At 35.0% G+C, this 26475-nt stretch overlaps 3 protein-coding genes and 1 long non-coding RNA gene across 11 annotated transcripts in view; 3 read left to right on the forward strand and 1 right to left on the reverse strand.

The window, feature by feature from the left end:
- LOC127519936 (CD209 antigen-like protein D) overlaps nt 1-9792 on the forward strand; it is a 35960-nt gene extending 26168 nt beyond the window's left edge. Inside the window, exon 6 of one of the 2 annotated variants that reach the window (XM_051907578.1) lies at nt 9147-9291. In XM_051907578.1, the coding sequence (XP_051763538.1) occupies nt 9147-9276 (130 nt within the window). In that variant the 3' untranslated portion in view covers nt 9277-9291. Of the gene's footprint in view, nt 1-9146; nt 9292-9774 lie in introns of those variants that run through there. The other variant, XM_051907580.1, reaches the window with a different exon arrangement.
- Nucleotides 1-26475, reverse strand: part of cadm2a (cell adhesion molecule 2a) — a 477303-nt gene that overhangs the window by 210362 nt on the left and 240466 nt on the right. The window lies entirely within an intron of this gene.
- Nucleotides 1648-26475, forward strand: part of LOC127519931 (killer cell lectin-like receptor subfamily F member 1) — a 29449-nt gene continuing 4621 nt past the window's right edge. The window contains exons 1-5 of one of the 5 annotated variants that reach the window (XM_051907571.1): nt 1648-2050; nt 2133-2384; nt 2574-2701; nt 14906-15012; nt 15120-16860. In XM_051907571.1, coding sequence (XP_051763531.1) covers nt 1747-2050; nt 2133-2384; nt 2574-2701; nt 14906-15012; nt 15120-15291 — 963 coding nt within the window. In that variant the 5' untranslated portion in view covers nt 1648-1746 and the 3' untranslated portion in view covers nt 15292-16860. Of the gene's footprint in view, nt 2051-2132; nt 2385-2573; nt 2702-2862; nt 2970-3054; nt 4201-12682; nt 12977-14557; nt 14686-14905; nt 15013-15119; nt 16861-26475 lie in introns of those variants that run through there. The other 4 variants (XM_051907570.1, XM_051907568.1, XM_051907567.1 and 1 more) reach the window with 4 other exon arrangements.
- Nucleotides 5700-7601, forward strand: LOC127519940 (uncharacterized). Its single transcript, XR_007931987.1, has 3 exons — nt 5700-6935; nt 7034-7326; nt 7473-7601. It is a non-coding gene; the product is annotated as an uncharacterized LOC127519940 (long non-coding RNA).

Genomic DNA, 26475 nt, shown 5'->3' on the forward strand with positions numbered 1-26475 from the left:
TTTAAGTCTCGACAGCAGAAGTGTAGCAGCAGAAGCTCAGAGCAGTACAGTCCCAGAACAGACTCAGAACAACAATTACTATCTGAATGATATATAAATACATACATATACACACACACACATTATATATATATATATATATATTATTATTATTATTATTATTATTATTATCAAAAGTTATCAAAAAAAGTTGCCTTTTTATCATCTTAACAGGATATCACATGTCCATGACCACATTTGCAAAAGCAGAACACTTCAGAGCAGTGCGGTTCACTTAAAGCAACATCTGAAACATATGAAAACTTTTTCATAATTACTGCAGCTTCAGCTCCGGACACCATGTTTCATAGCAAGGCTTGAAATTGTGACCATTTTGGTTGTGTATGCTCCCGAAATTTAATCTGTTCAACCTCAAAATATCTTTGGGAGCATTTGTGCGAGTACAAATAATTGTTGAGGTGCGACCTGTTTTCATTTCTCTACAAAAAGTATGCTAATTACTGCACAGTATGTGTCTGCTGTGAGCTGATTCAGTGACTGGTCCACCGTTCTATCCAAACGTTACATAACCAATTAAACGTCATTTTTACATTCTTAACTTTAATGCAGATTCAAGATTGGTTAATATTTGCAATCAATCACTCCTTTATCATGTGACGGAGCTAACTAGCTTGCAAAATGCAAAGCACTGAAGAGAGAAGATGAAAAGAACACAGAGAGATTTCTTTTGTAAGACAAAGTAACTGTGGATCCACCAGCAAAGGAAAGAATGGCTGAAAGACTTTGAGTGGCTCCGCTATGGAAATGGCTCGATGCAATGCGTTCACTGTAAAGCCTGTGGGACAGAGGTTGCAGGTAACACTGCGCTCTCAACTGAATCCACACATTTTAAGCATGAGAGCTTGATTAAACACAGACAAGTGTGTGGCAAAGAATTCTGGATCAGGTTTGATTGTTGAAGCTTTTAATCTGCTCAATTGGCAAAGAATGGAATGAGCACTGAGGGACATTGCTGAGATGAACAGAGAAATGGAGAGATGATGATTGTGCCAACCTACACAGACCTACAGTATACACGAATGACATTCAGTATTAGCAGTTAAATGTCTGAAACCTTGAAGGCACACTTGTAATTTATTTCTTTCAAATGTTTCACCCTAAACAAAATAAATACATAAATAATATTTTTAATATGTTATAATTTTATAAACAAAAGGAGATGAAGACTCCATATCAGTAGCTTAATGTACAGTAGCTTCCTTAAGCACAAAAGGTCTGGTCAACATGTAAATAGTCACTGTATCAATAACGTTGTTTTTACTTTCCACATCCACATTTCCACATTTATTTGTATAGAGCTTTTCATGATACATATCGTTTCACTTTCTTCTATCTTTTATTAACACGTAATGGCATATGAAAATACAGAGAAAGAAAATTAAAATCATTTATATTTCATGGATTTGCTGCAGTCAGTCATGTGTTCCCAACTGAATAAAGGCAGCAAAACTTCTGTTATAAAAGCATAAACCTTTTTCATAAAAGACATTTTAACTATTTTTTTTATTTTATTTCATTCTCCAAGTCAAAACGAATGCAAACAAGATCACAGAAAACCATCAATTGAAACAGAGTGCACTGAAAAATGCTTGTTTAAAATACCCAACACAACTAGTGTCAACTAATGTGTTTGTTATAAAAAGACTGAAACTGTAGTGAAGGAGTACATTCATATAACCTTTCATAATGAACAAGATATCACATGTTCTTGACCACAGTAATGCCTTCAAAAAGCAACAGCTCAAAAGAAGAAGTGTAGAGTGGTGCAGTTTACTTGAAGAAACAACTTCTAATAATCTCACATTTAACTCCAGCAGACGGAATACATCATCTTATGGCAAAATGAACATTCCTGGGAAACATAGGATGGACAGAGAAGATGAAAAAGAGATGAAAATCTATGCTAATATTGATCCTATAAACAGTTTTGATGTCAGGACAGAAACAGAAAACTCAGACACTAAGAGACACCAAACTCCTCAACACACAGGTACTGAGACTCATTTTGTTATAACAACACATACATTTTTTTGTCACTTCAGTGTTTAAGACACATTGTCTGTCATCTTCAGAAATGGCTAGTGTGAGGATCAGAAGCTCCAGAGCAGCTCTAGTGTGTTTGGCGCTGCTGTGTGTTCTTCTGCTGATTGCAGTCATAGTGCTGGGTGTCCAACTCTTTACAAACAACAGCACAAACTACACAGAAGAGAGAGACCAGCTACTAAACAAGATTACTAACCTGACAGAAGAAAGAGATGGGCTAATAATAAAGAACAAAAACCTGAATGAGAGAGACCGGCTAAGAAATGAACTTCAGATTTGTGGTAAAGTTTCTTTAATCTATGCAGTTATTTGCTATACAGCAGAAATTTTTTTGAGCATGATGGAGTGTGATTGTGCTCTCAGTAACTTTTAGTGTACACAATCTATGAGTTTACTATCTGTTATAAGTTACATACAGGTGACTGTAAATGGGGATTAAAAGCTAATATCAGAACTTGTTCTGTTAACAGCTGAATGGACTCGCTATCAATCTAGTCTTTACTACATATCCAATGAGAAGAAGAGCTGGACTGAAAGCAGACGATACTGTACAGAGAGAGGAGCAGATCTGATCACCATAAACAACAGAGAGGAACAAGTGAGTGAGAGATATTGTGTGTGTGTGTGTGTGTGTGTGTGTGTGTGTGTGTGTGTGTGTGTGTGTGTGTGTGCGCATGTGTGTGAAGCAGCTAAATGGGAGATAGTCAAATGAAATGTGTCTATTGTGTCTATAAATGTGCAACTGTTTCATCTGCTCAGGATTTTGTTAATAACATGTCTGGTGCTGCTGTAGTCTGGATTGGTCTGACTGACAGTGATGTGGAGGGCAGATGGAAATGGGTTGATGGCAGCGCACTGACCTCTGGGTGAGAAATAACTGAACGGAACTGATTATTATCTAATAAATGATTCTCACAGTCAGTATCACATAATTCTGATCTGTATTTTCAGGTTCTGGGCATCTGGAGAGCCTGGTGGAGGTACAAGAGAGAACTGTGTTTTGACTGTGGCTGTGCCTAAATTGCCAGAGTGGCCTGGTTTAGTAGGATGGCTGGATGAATCATGTAATCAAGCTTATCAATGGATCTGTGAGAAGAATATTTCACAACTCATACTGCCATAGGAACATCACACAAGTTTAACAGTACAAAACTTCTGTAATTGATTATAATCTAAAGCAGTGTTTCTCAACCTTGCTATCGGAGGACACCCACAACGGCACAATTAATCGTATTTTCGATTTCAATTTCAATTTTGGCTTCCAACGATTATGAAAACAATATAATCGAGGAAAAACGATAACTGTACCACTGCCGCATTCCGTCCAGCGCAACTTTCCTTCACAGCGGTACACTTTAATTTCTCCCTAACCCAAATGTAACATCCAAATAAGCCGAATAAGAGAGTGATATTAAACAGTACTAATAAAAGCACATTAAGCTTGTGAAAGAGACACTGTTTCCTAGACGGCCACCTGTGCGCGCACTTCGAGATGGGGCGGAACGCGCATAAGCAAAGTATACTGTGGGCTTCAGATATGCGCCTAAACAGTCAAATAGTCAACACACAAATATATCGAAATGCCTTTTTTGTAAGTATTCTCGTAAACGCAATTGGTTAAGTCTTAAGTGAACACTGAGAAAGTGTACATGTGCAACAGTAGGCCTATATAGGGTCCATGCAGCTCTTAAAGTAACAGCAGCCAACATTAATGACTGCTGCAGAAAAGACAAGACAAAGATATCACTCACTGCTCTTGAATGAATATTTTTAGTCTATTTATTTTATATTTTAGTCTAATATTTTTAGAGTATTTATAGTCTATATTTAATGTATACAGCAGTTATTTTACATTTGATTACTTTATTCAATTTCTATTGTTTATTACTTATCTGAATACCACTGTCAGTACATTTTCCTGAAAAATGTATGTGTGTGTGTGTGTGTGTGTGTGTGTGTGTGTGTGTAAATATATATATATTAATTCCTTTCAGTATATAAAAAGAAAATTAGCATGCTGATGCTTTGACAGCTTTTGTTTTATTGTTATTCTGTAATAAATTAAATGTAATATTAAACATCTTTGTGCATTGAAAACACACATGTACTCATTCATTATTAAATAAAAAAAAAATCCACATTTTAAGTAATAAAGACTATGACAGAAAAAGGAGTATTGGAACAGTTTTAGATTTTTTCAGTATCGAGACAACACTAGTGTAAAGAAGTCAAAAAAGTGCCAGGAATTCCTCTGTTACATACACAAACGAAGATCCGGTTCCAACGACTGGGTCACAACTTGTGAAATCCCATCCTGTTTCTGGTTCATTTAGATGTCTTTGGTCCATGTTGCATTCATATTTCAGTCGCATTGCACCAGAGTTAGTTTGGAAGCAGACCAAGACTAGAGATCGACCAATATTTATTTTTTATAACAGATACCGATACCAATTATTTGCATGTTTATGTGCCTGATAACTGATATATAGAACCGATATTTATTTATTGTCCATCAACTCCCCATAAATAATAAGCATAAATATAGGCATTCGTTTTAAACTACAGTTTAAAAAGGTTTATGTGTTGTTTGATAGGCTAAGGAGCTGTAATTATTTAGATGTTTATTAGCTAAATAAATGTTATATAGTAGACAATAATATAACTTAAGGAGTTTTAAACGAGTGGATCTTGTTAAAAGTATACGGTGGCCACGTGCTGGAGCATTTCCTGATCATCAACCGGTGAGTGAATGGCACTATTAACGTGCCTTCACGAGACTAATGATGAGCATATACAACAGAGAGAGAGAATTACATTCAGCGCTTTTATTTCCAACATGCACTCATTCATGGCTGTTTTATTTAATTCATGTAAAGTTACATCTTTATTGGGACATGACTTGACAGATTACGTGACTCTGTGAGTTAGTCTATATTTTTTATCGCCAAGTTTAAATTACATAAGCATTTATGTAAGATATCTTATTTGTGCATGTCTTTTGTACATTAATGGCTGTTATGTTAAATAAAGTTTAATAATTAAGGGATGCAAGTTATTTTACCCTTGAACAGCGTTCAAAGAAAAACGGCAAATCCGATATTACAAAACTTATACCCGATTATGGGAAAATGCTTAAATATTGGGAAAATTGATATGTCGGTCGATCTCTAACCAAGTCCCCCTGAAAAGGGGATCCACTTGTTTGGTGCTTCACTGTAGACATGTCTACAGAGCAAAAATGTGCACAGACAGCTTCTATCATTTACACAACTAATTCAAAGAGACTTAAAATGTCAGCAATATAAACACTAAATGAATATAGGGAATGGACAGAGAAGACTAGAGATGACTAGTGATGCCAGTGCAGTTACTATAAAGAGTCATGATGTCAGGATAGGAACAAAGTACCAAACACCTCAATAAATAGGTACTTAGACTTGATTCATTATAACAACAACAACTAACAAACATTTTAGTCATACTAGAAGTTAAAACATCTTCATGTCTGTGGTGTTCAAGAAGTGATTATGTTAAGATCCGAAGCTTCAGAGCAGCTGCAGTGTGTTTGATGCTGCTCTGTGTTCTTCTGCTGACTGCAGTCATAGCGCTGTGTGTCCAACTCTTTACAAACATCGACCTGTTTCAATTCAAGAGCAAAAACATCATGGAAGAAAGAGAGCTACTAACCAAGATTACTAACCTGGCAGAAGAAAGAGAGCAGCTACTAACAAATGGCGCTTTTCCACTGCATGGGATGGCTCGGTACGGCTCGCTTAAATAGTACCACCTCGGTTGAGATTCCAAGCATGCTGTACCGATACTAAATGTGACGTGTAAACACTGCAGATCACTGATTGGTCAGAGAGAATCATCACTATCACCGTCATTGGATTTGAAACACAAGACAAACCTGCTAGATTAAATAGTCAGTAACAGACACCACAGTATCATTTGTTCACGCGACTTTTTTTTTAAACCACTTTGCTTTAAACGACCGTCACACGCAACTTGAAAAAAGAAATGGCTGTATTGTGGTCAGTAGACGAGGTAGAGGAGGTGCAGACTTGTTGGTAGACGAGGAGCGCATCCATGGCAGTAGAGGCGGCTTAATTATACGATCAGGCTATAATATGGAAAAACAAACCGAAAGTAAAGCGCTCCGAGCCGTGCCAAACCGAACAGAGCCGAGACAAGTCGTTCCACACAGTGGAAAAGCGCCAAAAGATTACTAACCTTACAGGAGAGACAAGCTACTCAGCAAGAACACAAACTTGACAAATCAAAGGGATGGATTATTATCCAAGAATGATAACCTCACTAAACAAATAGACCAGTTAAATCAAGAGAGAAATAAACTGGGGAAGACACTCAAAGAAACAGGTAATCTTGATATTTAGTGTTTTATCAAAGACACATTGTTCTACAATTCAGATTGTAGCAAGAAGTTTAAATAATATTACTATCCAAGGGTTAACTTACAAGAAGAAGGTGAAAACAACAACTCTAATCTGTATCCTTCACCAAAACATTTTTTATATAAGCAGACAGGATATGACTGCTCAGTGCGGTCACAGTGGTGTAGGTAAAGTTCAGCTTCTAAAAGCATCAGTACACAGCAGCGTCCACACGAGCAACTTACACAATGGACTCCAAAAGACCGAAAACCTTCAAGAGGACTCGCGTCAATAGTAGCACTGAGATACGAGAACTGGACAGAGAAGATGGTGAGGAGATGATCACTGATGCCAACAGAGACACAACGAACCGACATGATGTCAGGACAGAAACAGAGAACTCAGACACCCCAACCCATCGAACACTTCAACACTCAGGTACTAAGAATCATTTCATTATAGAAACATAACTAACATGCACATTTAAGTCAAATGAATGTTTAAGAAATATTTATCTTCATATCTGTAATTTACAGGAAGTGTTTGTGTGAAGATCAGAAGCTCCAGAGCAGCTGCAGTGTGTTTGGTGCTGCTGTGTGTTCTTCTGCTGACTGCAGTCATAGTGCTGGCCATCAAGCTAGTAAAACGATTGATGAGTTTTACATCAAGTACAAAGACATCACAGAAGAGATAAATGGGTTAAATAACAGAAAATTAATCTTGGAAAAGAATAATACAAATTTATCAAATGATAATAGAACCCTGATTACACAAAAAAGGACATTACAGAGCGAGATGAAAGAACTGTGGCAACAGATACGTAAAATGGGTAATAAAAAACTACACTAAAGCTACACAACTATTCAATATTTAAAGATATAGTATGTATGTTTTGGGTAACCTGTTATAAATAAGTTGTGTCAGTCAGTGTGGATGGAAATAAAGAGCTAATTGTTGTACTGGTTGTTCTTACAGATGGATGGAAGTGCTATCAATCTAGTCTTTACTTCATCTCCACTGAGAAGAAGAACTGGACTGAGAGCAGAAGATACTGTACAGAGAGAGGAACAGATCTGATCATCATAAACAACAGAAAGGAACAAGTGAGTGAAAGAGAATGTTTGTTTGTGACCATAACTAAGTTTGCTCAATTCCGATTTATGGCTCAGGTCCAATGTTTTTGTAGAGCTGTTCACATTGTTGTTTTAAATGTGGCAAATATCAGATTCCAGTGTGAAAAGATAATGGTCCTGGACTGACCCATATGCGCAAAATGATAAAAAAAAAAAAAAAAGGTGTCACGCAGCACACTGTCATACGGAAGTAAACATGGAGGACATTAAAATAAGTGATTACACATTTATTTATAGTGTGATCTGCTGCCGAAGTCAGCAAATGTATGCACAGGCAATATAAAAAAAAAAAAAATCAGGATGCAATAAAAGAGATAAAAGAGACATTTATGGTACGAGTCCTCGTGTTTTGCTTGTATATAGAGCTGTCACTGTAATACTTATGAGTTCTGACACATCACTGACCTTCCATGTCAGGTATGTAAAATCTTTGAAGTGACTCCTATGAGCACAAAATTGCGACGAATGTTGCTCTAGAGTAACATAAAATTCGCATGAATTCTGATTTGACTGTTCAGACATTGCAAAATATTTGATCTGTCTGTATCGGATTTAGTACCACATATGAAAGTGGCACAAATCGGAATTGAAAAGATCAGATTCCTTGTGGTTTGTGCTGTTCACACTGTCATGAGAAAAACAGATCTGAGTCGCATGTGAGCAAAAGAATCTGATTTGGGCCACATTTGCCTGCAGTCTGAAAATAACCAAAGTCTGACAACACCTTCCTTTATAGACATTCTGAGCAGAGTAAGTGAGCGAAGCAGACTCATGTACCGCTCATGCTCAAATCTTACTCCAACATGAAATTTGTCTGTACTGTAGGTCTTTGTTTGCAATGAATTTCTTGAATAAATGTGTTGATTAGTAGGCCTACTTAGATAACAGATATGATATTTGTTGCTTAAAGTATGTTTCTTCATTCATTAGGAGTATTTAAACAGAGTGCCAGGTGGCACTGAAGTCTGGATTGGTCTGACTGACAGTGATGTGGAGGACACATGGAAATGGGTTGATGGCACCAACATGACCTCTGGGTGAGAAATCACTCCTCTAAAACTAGATCCACCAAACTCGGCACAGACCTACAGCCTGTTCTGACTTTGTCTGTCTGTCAATCTATCTGTCTATCTATATTTCAGCCCTTTTATAATCTATCAATACAAAACCACCATAACAACCAACAAACATCCTGGAAATGCCTTGGTAACTGGTCAGAACACTTTAGCTACACCGTTGCAATCATAAAGTACACCGTAGCAACCACATACAACCACCCAAAACACCATGGCAACCACCTGGCAACACCCTAGCAATGCCTAACAACCACCTTGAGCAACGTCCTACAGTCATTCTGTATATCTGTGTGACTGTACAGCCATTAAAACAATCAAACTTTTAAAATGCTTTTAAACTTTAAGACAAAATTAAAGTTAGTCTTGACAAACTTTATCTTACAGTCAGTATCATATCACACAGAAAGCAGCACTGAACATCTAATGCTGATCTGTTGCAGGTTCTGGAGGGATGGAGAACCAAGTGATAGCACTGGTGAGGAGGACTGTGCCATAAATCTGTCATCAGGGTTTGCCGATTATTCATGTAATGAAAATTTTAAATGGATCTGTGAGAAGAACACATTTTAATTTGCATTGCTATAAAGAGTTGTTACAACATTTTTTGTCTCATTTCGCTTTTTGTTCTGAAACACAGTTCTACAAGTTTCCATGTAATAAATCATCTTGATCATTAAAGCACTGAGTAAATTTATTTATGATTCTATTATATTTTATATTTTAGTGATACATGTGTACAGCTTCTCATTCACCATATTCACAATTAAAGCTGAAGTGTCCAAATATTAACATTATTGAATGTTTCAGTAGATTAACTCAACAAATGGAGTGAGATTGGGGTGTGGCTTTTTTTCTTCTTTACTTAAGTTCTATATGGTGAGGCTAGTGATGCAGAAACCACACTTCACATTTAAGAGGAAAATAATCAACTTCAATCACAAGAAGTAAGAAACGTTATTACATTTATATCAAAGGCTTAACAACTTGACTACTTTTTCTAGTAGTGTACAAAAATGTTTTATCATAAATCGTTCTTGTTTATCTGCAAAACCTTTTTTATATAAGCAGGATATGACTGCTCAGTGCGGTCACAGTGGTGTAGTTAAAGTTGAACTCTAAAAGCATCAGTACACAGCTGTGTTGTCCACACACAAGCAACTTACACAATCTGACTCTAAACGGCTGAAAATGTGCAAGAGGAACAGCACAGGTATTGAGATTAATTTCATTATAACAACCAACACACACATTTTAGTCATGTGAGTTATTAAGAAACATTTATCTTCATGTCTGTGGTGTTCAGGAATTGATTCTGTGAGGAACAGAAGATACAAAAGAGCTACAGTGTGTTTGGTGCTGCAGTGTGTTCTTCTGGTTGAGGCGATCATATTGCTGGGTCTCGAACTCAGAACAAAGACTGATGAGTATGAAAACAGTGAGGAAAAATATAACCAAAAAAGGAACACGCTATGTGTTGAGATCAAAGTCTTGTTAAAAAAAAATGATGAATTGGTGAATGACATTAACAACAAGACTAAACAAAATCACCAGTTAAATGAGGAGAAAGAACGACTGTTAGAACGCTTTCGTCAAATGGGTAATCTTGAACTTCACTAAAACTACACAAATGTTTAGCATTAAAAAGATGCAGTGTTTATGTTGTGTGTACACACGGTTATTATTAAGTTTCAGTGTGGATGAGAACAAACAACTCAACTGAACTGGTTGTGTTACCAGATGGATGGAAGTGATGCTCAACACCAGTGATGCCAAAAGCAGAACTACCAAACGATGAGCTCCAACACACATCAGATCAAGAGTCTGCAGCCTCACATTAGGAACAACAGACTGATTTTAAATCTAGGCTAATGGCTAAATCTGGCTAACATTCATTTCCTAGACAACAAAAAGCATTCCCTATGATGTTGAGGACACGGTAGAAATTTAGGGAATATTCAGTCTTTATTTCCACAGACATGAACTGAAACCTCTATACATCTGTGCACTTAACAACAGCATCAGTCTGCGTTTAACCAATGGCCGCCTGACATGAGCATGCAAATATGCTGTGATATTGTCGCGGGTGCATGCAGACAGGAAGACGTAGACATAGAAGATGAAGATTCAAACAGGTAACTTAACTTATAATAATCCAAACAGGTAGCGATCCATACAAAGAAGACTAACACACACCATACTATCAATGTGACCGGACAAAGAGTGCAGGATAAGGTAACATATAGGCCTATACAAACTCAAACAAGATAATTATAATGATGGTAACCAAGGATACAGATGAGTGACTTAAATCTGAAAAAAAGAAGGCGTGCGACAAAATAAAACAAACTGGAAGTCCATGAAACCGAAACTTACTGAAGATAACTGTGACAGATATAGTAAAGACATATTATGTGAAGAAATGTCTCTTAGTGACAGAAACTACTTCGTTTCACTTCCTCTAAAGAGTTTTTAGCACAGCAGGTAAACGTTTCACTTAAAGATGCATTTTTTTTTTTTTCTTCTTTTGAATTCAAATGTTTTACCACTAAAAATATTAATAGTGCTTTTGAGATATGTTTCAAATAATGTACATTCATGCAAGACTGCAGTCATATAAGTTTTGAAATCAAGTAGCACAAAATGTCTGGCTAACATGTAAAGACAAATTTTTTGACTCCACTAAAGCTCACAAGATGATGATATTCTGAAATTCATGTTAATTTTTTCAGTTCAACTTCACAGTCTTTGTTAGGTTGTTAATATCATTTGTAATTATATATATATATATATATATATATAATATATATATATATATATATATATATATAAACTGTAAATAAAAGATTGGAAATTTAAAGTGTTTTCTTTGTACTTTCTTACAACCGTTGATCTGTAATTGGTTATTAAAAGAGAGAGCATTCAAAGGCAGAATATTTAAATCATTACTATTTATTGGATTCGTTACAAGGCTTGATCAGTTCTAGTTTCCTACAACTACAACATTGGTTTCGAGTCTCGACAGCAGAAGTGTAGAAGCAGAAGTTCAGAGTAGTACAGTTCCAGAACAGACTCAGAACAATAGTCACTATATATTATTATTATTAAAAGTTATCAAAAAAAGTTGCCTTTTTATCATTTTAACAGGATATCATGTCCATGACCACATTTACAAAAGCAGAACACTTCAGAGCAGTGCAGTTCACTTAAAGCAACATCTGAAACATATGAAATCTTTTTCATAATTACTGCAGCTTCAGCTCCGGACACCATGTTTCATAGCAAGGCTTGAAATTGTGACTATTTTGGTTGTGTATGCTTGTTGAGGGGCATGTATCAGTCATGTGTTCCCAACTGAATAAAGGCAGCAAAACTTCTGTTGTAAAAGCATAAAACTTTTTCATAAAAGATTTTTTTATTTCATTCTCCAGGTCAAAACAAATGCAAACAAGATCACAGAAAACCATCAATTGAAACAGAGTGCACTGAAAAACGCTTGTTTAAAATACCCAATGCAACTAGTGTCAACTAATGTGTTTGTTATAAAAACACTGAAACTGTAGTGAAGGAGTACATTCATATAACCTTTCATAATGAACAAGATATCACATGTTCTTGACCACAATAATGCCTTCAAAAAGCAAAAGCTCAAAAGAAGAAGTGTAGAGTGGTGCAGTTTACTTGAAGAAACAACTTCTAATAATCTCACATTTAACTCCAGCAGACGGAATACGTCACCTTATGGCAAAATGAACATTCCTGGGAAACATGGGATGGACAGAGAAGATGAAAAAGAGATGAATATCTATGCCAATATTGATCCTATACACAGTTTTGATGTCAGGACAGAAACAGAAAACTCAGACACCAAGAGACACCAAACTCCTCAACACACAGGTACTGAGACTCATTTTATTATAACAACACACACAATTTTTTGTCACTTGAGTGTTTAAGACACATTGTCTGTCATCTTCAGAAATGGCTAGTGTGAGGAACAGAAGCTCCAGAGCAGCTCCAGTGTGTTTGGTGCTGCTGTGTGTTCTTCTGCTGACTGCAGTCATAGTGCTGTGTGTCCAACTCTCTACAAACAACAGCACAAACTACACAGAAGAGAGAAATGAGCTACTAACTAACATCACCAACCTCACAGAAGAGAGAGACCAGCTACTAAACAAGATTACTAACCTGACAGAAGAAAGAGATGGGCTAATAATAAAGAACAAAAACCTGAATGAGAGAGACCAGCTAAGAAATGAACTTCAGATTTGTGGTAAAGTTTTTTTTTAGTCTATGCAGTTTTTTTGCTATACAGCAGAAATTTTGGTAACACTTTATAATAACTGCACTCTATGAAGCATTAGTTAAGCATTAGTAAATAGTCAATTCATCATTTATAAAACATTAATAGACATTAGTAAACAGTTTATAAATACAACTATAAATGCTTTGCTCTTGATTTATAAGCATATCTATAATGTGTTTAATAATTGTATTTTCATACTTTATTAATAATCAATTTATCATTTCTAAATTATGTATTATATTATTTACAAACCAGTCATTTAGGAGCTGTCAGTGGTTCATAAGATCATTTTGAACGTGTAAGTAAATGATTAATAAACTATTTAAATGTACATTTATGCATCTTATTATATAGACATATAGTAATAGTTACTCAGTGTGTTAATAAATGCTTTATTATCACATATTCCTACTGTAATTCATGATTAATTCAGGTAATTATAAAACATTTAGAAGTTGTCAGATAACTATTTTTGTGAGGTCATCTAAAGTGAGGACAATTTATGCCTCGTAAAGCTTTTATAAAGAAGATTTAAAGGATACAGAACATAGAAATATTTATTTCAAGCAAAAAATGACACTTTACGATGGGTAACTTGATATAAAATTAAAAATAAACCTCTGCAATGTCACAGAAAATAAAAATTCCTGTACACCTCCAGAAAACAAAACTGTGCAGTAAAATGAAACTCAGCCTTTGCAATTTCTGTAAAGTGTAAACATTCCTGAATAAAAATGTACCAGTGCCAACACTGGATTAAAGGAGTGCCAAAATACAATTTATATATATATATATATATATATATATAAAACAATAATAATATAATAAAATATTTCAGTGTCAAAACTACCTCAGTACTAACTTTAAAACATTAGAGAACAGCAGTGTAGAAGATAACTGAGGAGCCTTTAAATCTCCTTTGTAAAGCTTTATGAGGCATAAATAGTCCTCACTTTAGACGAGCTCACAAAAATTGTTAGCTGACAACTTCTAAATGTTTTATAACTACCTGAATTAAGCATGAATTACAGTAAGAATATGTGTTAATAAAGCATTTATTAACACACTGAGTAACTATTAGTATATGTCTAAATAATAAGATATGGTATGTTTAAATAGTTCATTAATCATTTACTTCCTAAATAATCTTATGAACCACTGACAACTCCTAAATAACCGGTTTGTAAATAATGTAATAATTTAGAAATGATAAATTGATCATTAATAATTGTATTTTCATACTTTATTAAACGCATTATACATATGCTTATAAATCAAGAGCAAAGCATTTATAGCTGTATTTATAAACTGCTTACTAATGTCTATTAATGCTTTATAAATGATGAATTGACTATTTACTAATGCTTAACTAATGCTTTATTGTGTGCAGTTATTATGAAGTGTTAAAGAAATTTTTAAAGCATGATGGAGTGTGATTGTGCTCTCAGTAACTTTCAGTGTACATAATCTATGAGTTTACTATAAATTACAGACAGGTGACTGCAAATGGGGATTAAAAGTTAATATCAGAACTTGTTCTGTTAACAGCTGAATGGACTTGCTATCAATCTAGTCTTTACTACATTTTCAATGAGACAAAGAGCTGGACTGAGAGCAGAAGATACTGTACAGAGAGAGGAGCAGATCTGATCACCATAAACAACAGAGAGGAACAAGTGAGTGAGTGAGTTAGAGAGAGAGAGAGTGAGTGAGTGAGTGAGTGAGTGAGTGAGTGAGTGAGTGAGTGAGTGAGTCAGTGAGAGTGTGTGTGTGTGTGTGTGTGTGTGTGTGTGTGTGTGTGTGTGTGTGTGTTTAGCAGCTAAATGAGAGGTGGTCAGATGAAATGTGTCTATTGTCTGTTTATGATATAAATGTGCAACTGTTTCATCTGCTCAGGATTTTGTTAATAACATATCTGGTGCTGCTGTAGTCTGGATTGGTCTGACTGACAGTGATGTGGAGGGCAGATGGAAATGGGTTGATGGCACCAACATGACCTCTGGGTGAGAAATAACTGAACTGAACTGATTTATAATAAATGATTCTCACAGTCAGCATCATATCACACAGAAAGCAGCACTGAACATCTAATGCTGATCTGTATTTTCAGGTCCTGGGCGTCTAAAGAGCCTAATGGAGGTACAAGAGAGAACTGTGTTGTGACTGTGGCTGTGCCTAAATTGCCAGAGTGGCCTGGTTTAGTAGGATGGCTGGATGAATCATGTAATAAAGCTCATCAATGGATCTGTGAGAAGAATATTTCACAACTCACACTGCCATAGGAACATCATACATCTCTTTTGATGCAAGTTTAACAGTACAAAACTTCTGTAATAATTATCATCTAAAGCAGTGTTTCTCAACCTTGCTCCTGGAGGACGCCCACAACGGCACATAGGGCTGTGCAGTTAATCGTATTTTGATTTTAATTTCGATTTTGGCTTTCAATGATTATGAAAACAAGATAATGGAGGTAAAACGATTACTGTACCGCTGCCGTATTCCGTCCAACGCAACTTTCTTTCCTTCACAGCGGTACACTTTCATTTCTCCCTACCCAAAATGTAACATCCAAATCAGCCGAATAAGAGAGTGAAAAACCTAAAGCACTGTTTATTTCATCTGTTTGTAATTAGTTTCTTTGTTCTTATTTTATTGTTGACTGTTTACTTGTCCTCTGTAGCTGTTTTGAGGACTTTTTACATACATTAACCTAGTATTAGTTTTTGCTATAAAATGGATAATTGTGAAATTTTACTGACATTAAAATTTTGATCATATCACCCACCAATAATCCTGTTAAATAATCGTGATTTCAATATTGACCAAAATAATCATGATTATGATTTTTGCCATAATCGAGCAGCACTAACGGCACATTTTGAATGTCTTCTTTGTCAGACACCCATTTCATGTCCTGGAGTTTCTTGTAATGAGCTGATGAGTTGCACCAGGATTATTTGTACATATTTGTACATTATTCAGTTCTACATCACCAGTGCAACTGTCCAGTACGAAGAATATATATTCTTATATAGTCTGATAGTGATTGTGTGTGTATATATATATATATATAAATAATAATAAAGAGGAGCAACAAAACATATTACAAGCAATAAACAAGGAGTGCTTTATTTAAGATTTTCTGAATGTTTTCTTTCCTATGTTTACTGTCGTTTGATTGTTACATCATAGACAGTGGGAGATCTAATAAGTTGCATTCACGCACGGATCTCTTTTGAAATATAATAAGTAATGCAGTTTGTCCTGTCCATTTAATCCCTTAAGAAAAAACTGGCTGTGTTTACATTAATTTTGCATCATAAAACCATTTTGAGACGCACATATTAAACCACTTACACAGAGTTGCGCACAGCCACATGAGCGAGCACTCTTCACAAACAAAGCATCAGCATTTGAAATTGAAAGCAGCCTTCTGTACGTGAGTTTCATATTTTAAATATACAGTGCCACTTGAAAGTTTGTGAACCCCTTACAGAATCTGTGAAAATGTGAAAAATTTTAACAAAATAAAAGAGATAATACAAAATGCATGTTATTTTTTATTTAGTACTGTCCTGATTAAGATATTTTACATAAAGAAGAACGCTGGGCAATTTAACTGCTCAGAACAAACAAGGGACTCATGAACAACCATCACAAAACAAAAAAAAAAACAGTCGTGGATCATCCAGGTAACCACACACAGTATTAAGAATCAATGGTTCACAAACTTTTGAACGGGGTCATTTTAATAAATTCAGCTATTTTTTGTCTTGTGAATTATATGTAAACATCTTTTATGTAAAATATCTTAATCAGGACAGTACTAAATAAAAAATAACATGCATTTTGTATTATCTCTTTTATTTTGTTAAAATTTTTCACATTTTCACAGATTCTGCAAGGGGTTCACAAACTTTCAAGTGGCACTGTATAAGTCCACTGCATTCCAAATGACATGCCTGCATAGAGCACTTGTAAGGAAAATACCGACGGTTGAGACATCAAACAAAGCGCGCGTCTCTCACAGCGCATCCTATGCCGTGAAGCCTGCGAATGTCGTTGTCGTTCGCTTCAACCTTTTACGAACTTTATGAAAGATTATTTTACGGAAGGTTTGAGTGTGAGGAATTGGGAACAAGCAGAATCCGGGTGTTTCTAAAGCACACTCAGCGGCACTGCGCATCTGAATAAAAACTAAGCTCAGAATCGCGATGCATTGATGGATTGATTTTTTATATATATATATATATATATATATATATATATATATATATATATATATATATATATATATATATATATATATATATATATATATACACACACACACAAACACACACACACACACACACAAACACACATACATGTTATATATATATATATATATATATATATATATATATATATATATATATATATATATATATATGAGGGCTGTCAACATTAACGCGTTAACGCATGCGATTAATTTAAATAATTTGACGCATTTACTTTAGTAACTTTAGTGCACTTTAGTATATATGCAGGTCAAGGCGGTTGGTTTAGGTTTTTTTTGGCATCTCCATGTGGTCCTGTTCAGTATTGCAACTTGACTTGTCTAAAATGTAAACAAGCTGTTGCACATACTATACACTGTGAATTCTGAAACATTTTTTTGCTGTGATTTTTTTTATGGGTACTTTGGTGTAGCCTACATAAATGTATGAATTACATGAAATCATATCATTTGGTTATTTGGTGTCCTTTTTTGGAAAGACATCAAAATTTACCTTGAAAAAAAACTGAAAAATACAGTTTTGTGAAAATCACACTTCAATCTAATGGTTTACTTTGCTGGATATAGGCAATGATGGCAAAATGGACACGTTAAACAAAATAAATGGTGTATGCTTAATTTCACAGTAAGTGTGCGATTAATCGTGATTAAAAAAAGTAATTTATTGACAGCCCTAATATATATATATATATTCATTTAAGTATATATAGAGTAAATTAGCTTGCTAATGCTTTGGCAGCTTTTTGTTGTATTGTTATTCTGTAATAAACAAAATTTTAAACATCTTTTTGGATTGAAAACACACATGTACTCATTCATTATTAAATAAAAAAAATCCACATTTTAAGTAATAAAGACTATGACAGAACACACGGAAATGGAAATGAGGAAATTATTTAGTAACCAAAAAAGAAATAGATTAAACAAAAGCAAACTCTTAATATCACTGCAGTTTCTAACAGAAATGAACACTAGAGGCAGTAAAACAGCAAGCAAACTTTTTCACACACAAATATGATTACAGGAGCAGATTATGGATTAATAAGGACTTGTTTTCACGTGGCTCCTTCACAGTAAAAGAGATCAAAAAACAAGCTAAAATGCCATGATTAGGATTGCGTTTTTATGTCACATTGGCTTTTGTTAACACTATCGGGTAGATTTAGGGTTTAGTGTAGGTGTACGTTATTTTAAAACGTGATGGAGCATTAAGCTTTTAGTGCCACTCACTGCTTATAAACTCCAACATGATAAAACATTGCATCTGTTCCGGAAGAAACTAAACACACTTTTAGCGCCACTAACTGGACATTTCGCTTTGAAACTGTCGCAAAACTGCCATATATACCGCCATACAGATAATTTATTATCTCATAATTTTTTGATAATTTGGGTATTTTTGTTGTAATAGCTTACACACAGCACAGAAAGGCTTTATTTGAATCGTTGAACTACATTTACAAAAAAAAGACAAGTAAACAGCCAGTAATAAAATGAGAACAAATAAACATTGCAAATGATAGCACAAATAAATACAATAGAATAAAGAGACAAAAGAAATAAATATGACTAAGTTTTCAGCTAGCTCTAACAGTGTTCAGGTATGAAAAACCACAGAATTTAAAGTAATCAAATGTAAAATAACACTGGATCGTTTTCATTGAAAACTCAAATATAGATTAACGCATACAATTAAAGTTACAAAAGTTATTTAGAGCCACAAGCGATTTTGATTAACATGACAGACAGCAGCAGGTAAATTAGGCTGCTGTCACTTTAAGAGCTTACACAACGTGTTTTCTTTCAACTATTTACATTTAGGTTCCAAAACTGACTTCATTTACCTGAACACTTAGCAAGACAGGCATTTTGATATTTTTTTTAATGTATTTGGCCATTTAAGTGCAATAAGCCATGAAAAAGAAATCAATCTATTTGAGGAGGCTTTAGGAGAGCACAACTTATATAGATAAGTGGTGTATGTGCTTTTGGTGTGAGTGTGAAACCTGCGAGAATGACTAAAATTATGTGCAATACAAGCACTATTCAACCGGAAACACTGAGACGAGTGAGTGAGAAGAGGTGGGTGTGTGTCAATTCGCTGTCGGAGAGAAGAGAGAGTGAGAACACACAGCTGCTATCGGAGTATTGATACTGCAAAAAAAGGAGTATTGGAACCGTTTTAGATATTTCAGTATCAAGACAACACTAGTGTAAAGAAGTCCAAAAAGTTCAGACGCCTGTACTGGGTCATATCTTGTGAAATCCCATCCTGTTTCTGGTTCATTTAGATGCCTTTGGTCCATGTTGCATTCATATTTCAGTCGAACTGCACCAGAGTTAGTTTGGAAGCGGACCAAGACTAGAGATATTATACCAATATTTTTATTTATTTATTTTTTTATAACAGATACCGATGCCATTTATTTGCATGCTTATGTGCTCGATAACCGATAAATAGAACTGATATTCCCCATAAATAATAAGCATAAATATAAGCATTCGTTTAAAAAGGTTTATGTGTTGTTTGATAGGCTAAAGAGTGAAACGAATGGAACATGCTGGAATATTTCCTGGAATACGCAAACTTGCATTTTCGTGGAGTCCGGTCTTGCCAGGCGACCTTGAAAGAACGAACGCGGAAGGACGCAAGGACACAGAACGCATCATTTGAGAATTGAGATGTGCTGCGATCTTGTTGCTCAAGTGACCGTGCCAGCATTTTATAAGTGGCTAATGCACAATAAATACAACATAACATCACAAACAAATGTCATAACCTATTAAAAGATTACTTTCATATTATTGTAGACATTGTTTTCATATATGACCATATATCTTTTTATTTCACCGCGTATTCACCGTATTTATGAAAATGAGTAGCCTTTGTGTTACATGCTTGTCAATGTTAAGATTCTTTATTTATATTCCAATAAAAATACTGCAGGCTTTCTTCAGGTTATCACTTTATTAAAATTAAGCAAAACAAACGGACAAATGTTTACTTTCACGAGCTGTCACATAGCTATATGCGAGCTTGTAGCTGGAATCTCATAAGTGAGAACGAGAACTTTAAAGCTTGCAGGCTTCCGTATGTCGACCGCCCGCAGCGTCTTCTGGGATTTTTAACGGTTCGATTCTCTCAAGTCTGCATTCGATGCATCCTCGATATCAAGAACACATCCGGGTACTTTTATGCGTCCTGTGTTCTTGTGTTCTTGAGCATTGGAACTGAACTTCGACGGTTAATGATGACGTAGAGCAAGAACACAAGGACGCAAGATCGCTTAAGAACGCATACTGAGAAACAGCCACTGTTTTTGTCGGTCTCTAGATTACGAAATACCTTCTGACAGAACGCTGTTTTTATCTATGCATTTACACAGAACGTCTCTTGCGGAGATAATAATTAATTTCCACATAGCCGTAATTATGTTTATTAGCTAAATAAATGTTATATAGTACACTGTAAAAAACTGCTGTAAAATTAGGCCAACAGCCAATTTCCAACAGTAAAATACTGTTATTTGAAAAAACAGTTAAATCATGTAAATTTACAGCTAATGGCCGTTAAATTAAGCACTTGCAGTAAATTTACAGTATTTAAGAGTAAATCGAGCAAAACGGTCTTGCACTGTAAAAAGCAGCACATAGGGGCAGGGTATCTTCAACACGAGCCCTTGTTGTCTCCAGAGTGCAGAAAGCAAGCGGTCAACGGAATCTCTTCAAAACTCTTACCGTCTGCGTCTGCTAAAGAAGAAAACTGCTCAAGGTAAGTTTATTTCTTTGTTGTTACTTTGCACTCAACTTGTAAAATCGCCTTTTTCCTGAGATATTTTGACTGTACTACTTGGCGCGAATCGCATGTTGCGGCCAGACAGACTGTTCTCAATGGCGGGGTGAGGCATTTCACTAGTCAGTGATCTCAAAACTCTGATTATAATGCTAGGTTCGCTAGGTTTGAGAATAATTGACGACGAGCCGCTGAATTATTTGAAAAAATAATGCACATCCGAGGTTGTAATGCAGCTACGACTACAAGCGCAATTCAACGGCCCGTCATTAGTTATTCCTCCTCGGTCACCACACCTCAAGACATTGTTCAGATGTTGTATTTCAAGACATTTGTCAGGTTTTTGTCCTTAAAACGATCTTGTGTGTAATTATGTCTTAGACATCTGATACCAAGCCTCCATTGCTAATTCAAAACATAATTTTAGAGCTAGTAATGGAGAAGTGCTTCAAGAACAGAGACATTACTAAATCGCAACTGAGAAATGGGACAAAGCTTTTTAATTGCGAAACTATTTTATTGATAAAGTTTCAATGTATGTTCATGTCATAGTGTGTGTCTGCACTGTATGTGTGTCCGTTTGTATGGGATAAGGAGCGGGAGAATGAGAGTATGCGTTCCATAGGTTTGTCATTTTTATCCTGTTGTTTGCTATATTTGCTTGATCAGTTTCTTTGTGGGTGTTGGCTTTTTTTTTTGCTGTTTTAGGTTCTAAGGATGTTTGAGATAACTGAAATAGTTTGGTGAAGTGATATGGAACTGTAATGCACATCCTCAAGCCTGGAACTGCTTGAACCTGCCTGGAATGGCTGTAGTATAAAGAGATAATATTGCAAAAATTATTTGGTTTTCTTTTATAGGAACCCTTAAATTGATTTACATGTATTTCTGATTTAGTAGGATCAGAGTCATGCATTCTTGCAAACTTTGTGCACACACATGCAGTACCATCTTTGCATTTTGTGAGGCAAATGCAAATTCACATACATGTTTCCAGTTGCATACAGAATGCACCCATAGCTTACAGACACTCAATTATTCACTCATCTCTGACTAACTGGAAAACACACAATCACTTCCTTTTACACAATGCTAAACTGTCTGAGCAAGTCTTAACCCCTGCTTCTTTTAAGATGATATTTTGTCTTGTTTTCTCTTCTGTAAAAAAACATGTGATGTATTGGCCTTTTTTTTTTCTTTTTTTTTTTCTCTTTTTAAGGTTTATTCACACACTAGTTCCTCTCATTGGACTGTGCAATTTACACTTTTCTCTTTGACATTGTTTTTTCCTCCTAAAATTGTTATACTGTTTAAATATAGAGCAGTATAGTTTCAAAAATAAGCATTCTCATTATTCTCATTATTCATTTTCAGGGTATGCATCTACAGATCTCGAATTTCTTTTTAAAAAGCATTTGTGTTCTGCTGAAGAAAGGCAGTTGTACACATCTGGGATAGTATCAGGGTAAATGAATATTAAGAGTTTAGTTTTTGAACAAATTCTTAAAGATATTGTTATTTGTTGGTTAAATCAAGTGCTATTTTCTTTTTTCTTAACTTACTGTTTGTGTTTATGCTGAGATTCAGTTTGGGTCAGTTTCAACCAATTTGTCAATGTCCAATATGCATGTGTTTTAATAAATAGCAAATGATGTACCATAATCTATTTCTTCTTTATATATTTACTCTCCATCTAGTTAAAATATAGTTTGACATGTCTGTACACATTTTATACTATACTAAAGATTTGAATTATGTATTGTTCATGTAATGTAATTTTTTATATATATATATATATATATATATTGTAGAATTATAGTTGTAACCATTGCTGCAAGTACTTTACTGTGAAATTACAGTACAGCTGTAAAATGTAAAACGGTATTGAAATGGTAGAATTACAGTAAATGGCTGGAACCACAGCTGCCAGTATTTTACTGTAAAATTACAGCACAGCTAAAAACGGTGTTGAAAGCGTAAAATTACAGTAAATGGCTGGAACCACAGCTGCCAGTACTCTACTGTGAAATTACAGCAAAGCTGTAAAATGAACAACATTACTGGTACTGTTGAATTACAGTAAACAGCTGTTACCTGGAAAAACGGTGTTGAAAGCGTAAAATTACGGTAAATGGCTGGAACCACAGCTGCCAGTATTTTACTGTAAATTTACGGGGATTTTTTTTACAGCGTAGACGTTAATATAATTGAAGGAGTTTTAAATGAGTGGATCTTGTTAAAAGTATACGGTGGCCATGCGCTGGAGCATTTCCTGATCATCAACCTGGTGAGTGAACTGACCTGATTAATATGAAATGATTCTCACAGTCAGTATCATATCACACAGAAAGCAGCACTGAACATCTAATGCTGATCTGTTGATGCAGGTTATGGGCGTCTGGAGAGCCCAGCATGGGCAAAGAGGAAAACTGTGCTGTGCTGTATCCATCAGGGTGGTATGATTATCAATGTAATAATGTTTTTAAATGGATATGTGAGAGAAAAGCATCTTAAAATAAAATCTGTAATGTCATCGCTAATAGGAAGCAAAATAGCTGTACTTGTATTTGCAAAAATATATAGTTTTTTGTAAGCTACAAGTCCTGTAATAAATTATCTTCATTATTAGATTATTTAGAAAATTATAATTTTTTTTTTCCTGTTATATTTTATTGTTGTGCAGCTTCTCTGTGGTTCTCTGTTGTTTTAATATGTATAGGCTAGAAGCATTACTCAACATTTATAATAAATCTAATAATGAGATCAACAGTCTGCAGACTCACACTAGGAACAACAGACTGATGTTAGCATTAGGCTAATGGCTAATATTCACTTCCTAGACAACAAAAAGTATTTCCTATGACGTTGTTTGAGGACAAAGTGGAAATTTAGGGAATGTTCAGTCTTTATTTCCACAGCATGACCTGAAACCAGTTTATATATCTTGATAATGCTAATATTGCATTTAATGCGCTTAACAACAGCATCACTCTACTTTTAGGCTAACTGATGGCTGCCTGACATGAACATGTAAATATGCTGTGATATAGTAAAGACGTCTTATGTGAGTAAATGTCTCTTAGCGACAGAACCATGTATTAGTTTCACTTCCTCTAAAGTGTTTTTAGCACAGCAGGTTAAAAAGTTTCACTTTAAGATGTACTTTTTTCTTTTGAATTCAAATGTTTTACCACTAAAAATATTAATAGTGCTTTTGAGATATGTTTCAAATAATGTACATTCATGCAAGACTGCAGTCAAATAAGTTTTGCAATCAAGTAGCACAAAATGTCTGGCTAACATATAAAGAAAATGTGTTGACTCCACTAAAGCTCACAAGATGATGACATTCTGAAATTCATGTTATTTTTTTATTTTTTATTTTTTCTCAGTTCAACTTTACAGTTTTTTTTTAGGTTGTTAATATCATTTGTATTTATAAAAAAAAAAAAAAAAAAACACTAATTAAAAGATTAGAAATTAAAAGTGTTGTTTGTTTGTACTTTCTTACAACCGTTGATCTGTAATTGGTTATTAAAAGAGAGAGCATTCAAAGGCATAATATTTAAATCATCACTATTTAATGGATTCGTTACAAGGCTTGATCAGTTCTAGTTTCCTACAACTAAAATATGGCCAAAAAGTTACTCTGAAACGCTGTGAGACATTTTGACCACAGTGGTTTCGAGTCTCGACAGCAGAAGTGTAGAAGCAGAAGTTCAGAGCAGTACAGTCCCAGAACAGACTCAGAACAACATTCACTATCTGAATGATTTCAATTTTATATATATATATATATATATATATATATATATATATAATTATATATTATTATTATCAAAAGTTATCAAAAAAAGTTGCCTTTTTAATCATCTTAACAGGATATCACATGTCCATGACCACATTTGCAAAAGCAGAACACTTCAGAGCAGTGCTCCAACGGTTCACTTAAAGCAACACCTGAAACATATGAAAACTTTTTCATAATTACTGCAGCTTCAGCTCCAGACACCATGTTTCATAGCAAGGCTTGAAATTGTGACCATTTTGGTTGTGTATGCTCCCGAAATTTAATATGTTCAACCTCAAAATATATTTGGGAGCATTTGTGTGAGTGCAAATAATTGTTAAGGTGTGATCTTTTTTCATTTCTCTATAAAAAGTTTGCTAATTACTGCACAGTATGTGTCTGCTGTGAGCTGATTCAGTGACTGGTCCACCGTTCTATCCAAACGTTACATAACCAATTAAACGTCATCTTTACATTCTTAACTTTAATGCAGATTTAAGATTGGTTAATATTAGCAATCAATCACTCCTTTATCATGTGACGGAGCTAACTAGCATGCAAAATGCAAAGCGCTGAAGAGAGAAGATGAAAAGAACACAGAGTGATTTCTTTTGTAAGACAAAGTAACTGTGGATCCACCAGCGAAAAAAGGATTACATTTTTCATAGAGAACGGTTGAAAGACTGAGTGGCTCCGCTATGGAAATGGCACAATGCAATGCGTTCACTGTAAAGCCTGTGGGACAGAGTTTGCAGGTAACACTGCGCTCGCCACTGAATCCACACATTTTAAGCGCGAGAGCTTGAATAAACACGGACAAGTGTGTGGCAAAGAATTCAGGATCAGGTTTGATTGTTGAAGCTATTAATCGTCAGGATGCTGCCGGCAGTTCTGCTCAATTGGCAGAGAGCTGAATGTGAAACCTAAATTTAAAGAAATCTGTTAATATGCAAGTTTTGAAGTTGGGAGCACCAGTGGAATGGGTACGGAAGGACATTGCTGAGAGACAAGAGATGACCAGAGAAGATGAACAGAGAAATGGAGAGATGATCATCTATACCAATGCAGATCATGTATAGATAAACTGGTGTGAAGAAAAGCAGAGATGCCAACCTACACACTCTGCAGGAATGATATTCAGCATTAGCAGGTAACTGTCTGAAACCTTGAAGGCACACTTTTGGTAATTTATTTCTCTTTCAAATGTTTCACCCTAAACAAAATAAATAAAAAAAAATAAAATAATAATAATAATAATAATATTTTTAATATGTTATAATGTTATAAATATCATGAGATGAAGACCCCATATCAGTAGCTTAATGTACAGTAGCTTCCTTAAAGGCCTACTGAAGTGTCTTGGAACGCGCAGCATTATTCAATGTGTTGACGTAATTTCAACTGAAACAGGAAGACAGGGCGATATATCAAACAGCCCCACCCCTTTTTTAAAATAGCCAATAGCGTTTCGTTCATATCACAGCTCAGCCAGAGCCGTTAAACTCAGTAAAACCTCTGTTTCCTTTTAACATATAATCGTTTATCCTCATAATCTCCTCTATATCACTTTAAAATATAGCATTCTGTGCAGAATTTAAATG

The sequence above is a fragment of the Ctenopharyngodon idella genome, chromosome 10, assembly GCF_019924925.1.
Source record: "Ctenopharyngodon idella isolate HZGC_01 chromosome 10, HZGC01, whole genome shotgun sequence".
Lineage (NCBI taxonomy): Eukaryota > Metazoa > Chordata > Actinopteri > Cypriniformes > Xenocyprididae > Ctenopharyngodon > Ctenopharyngodon idella.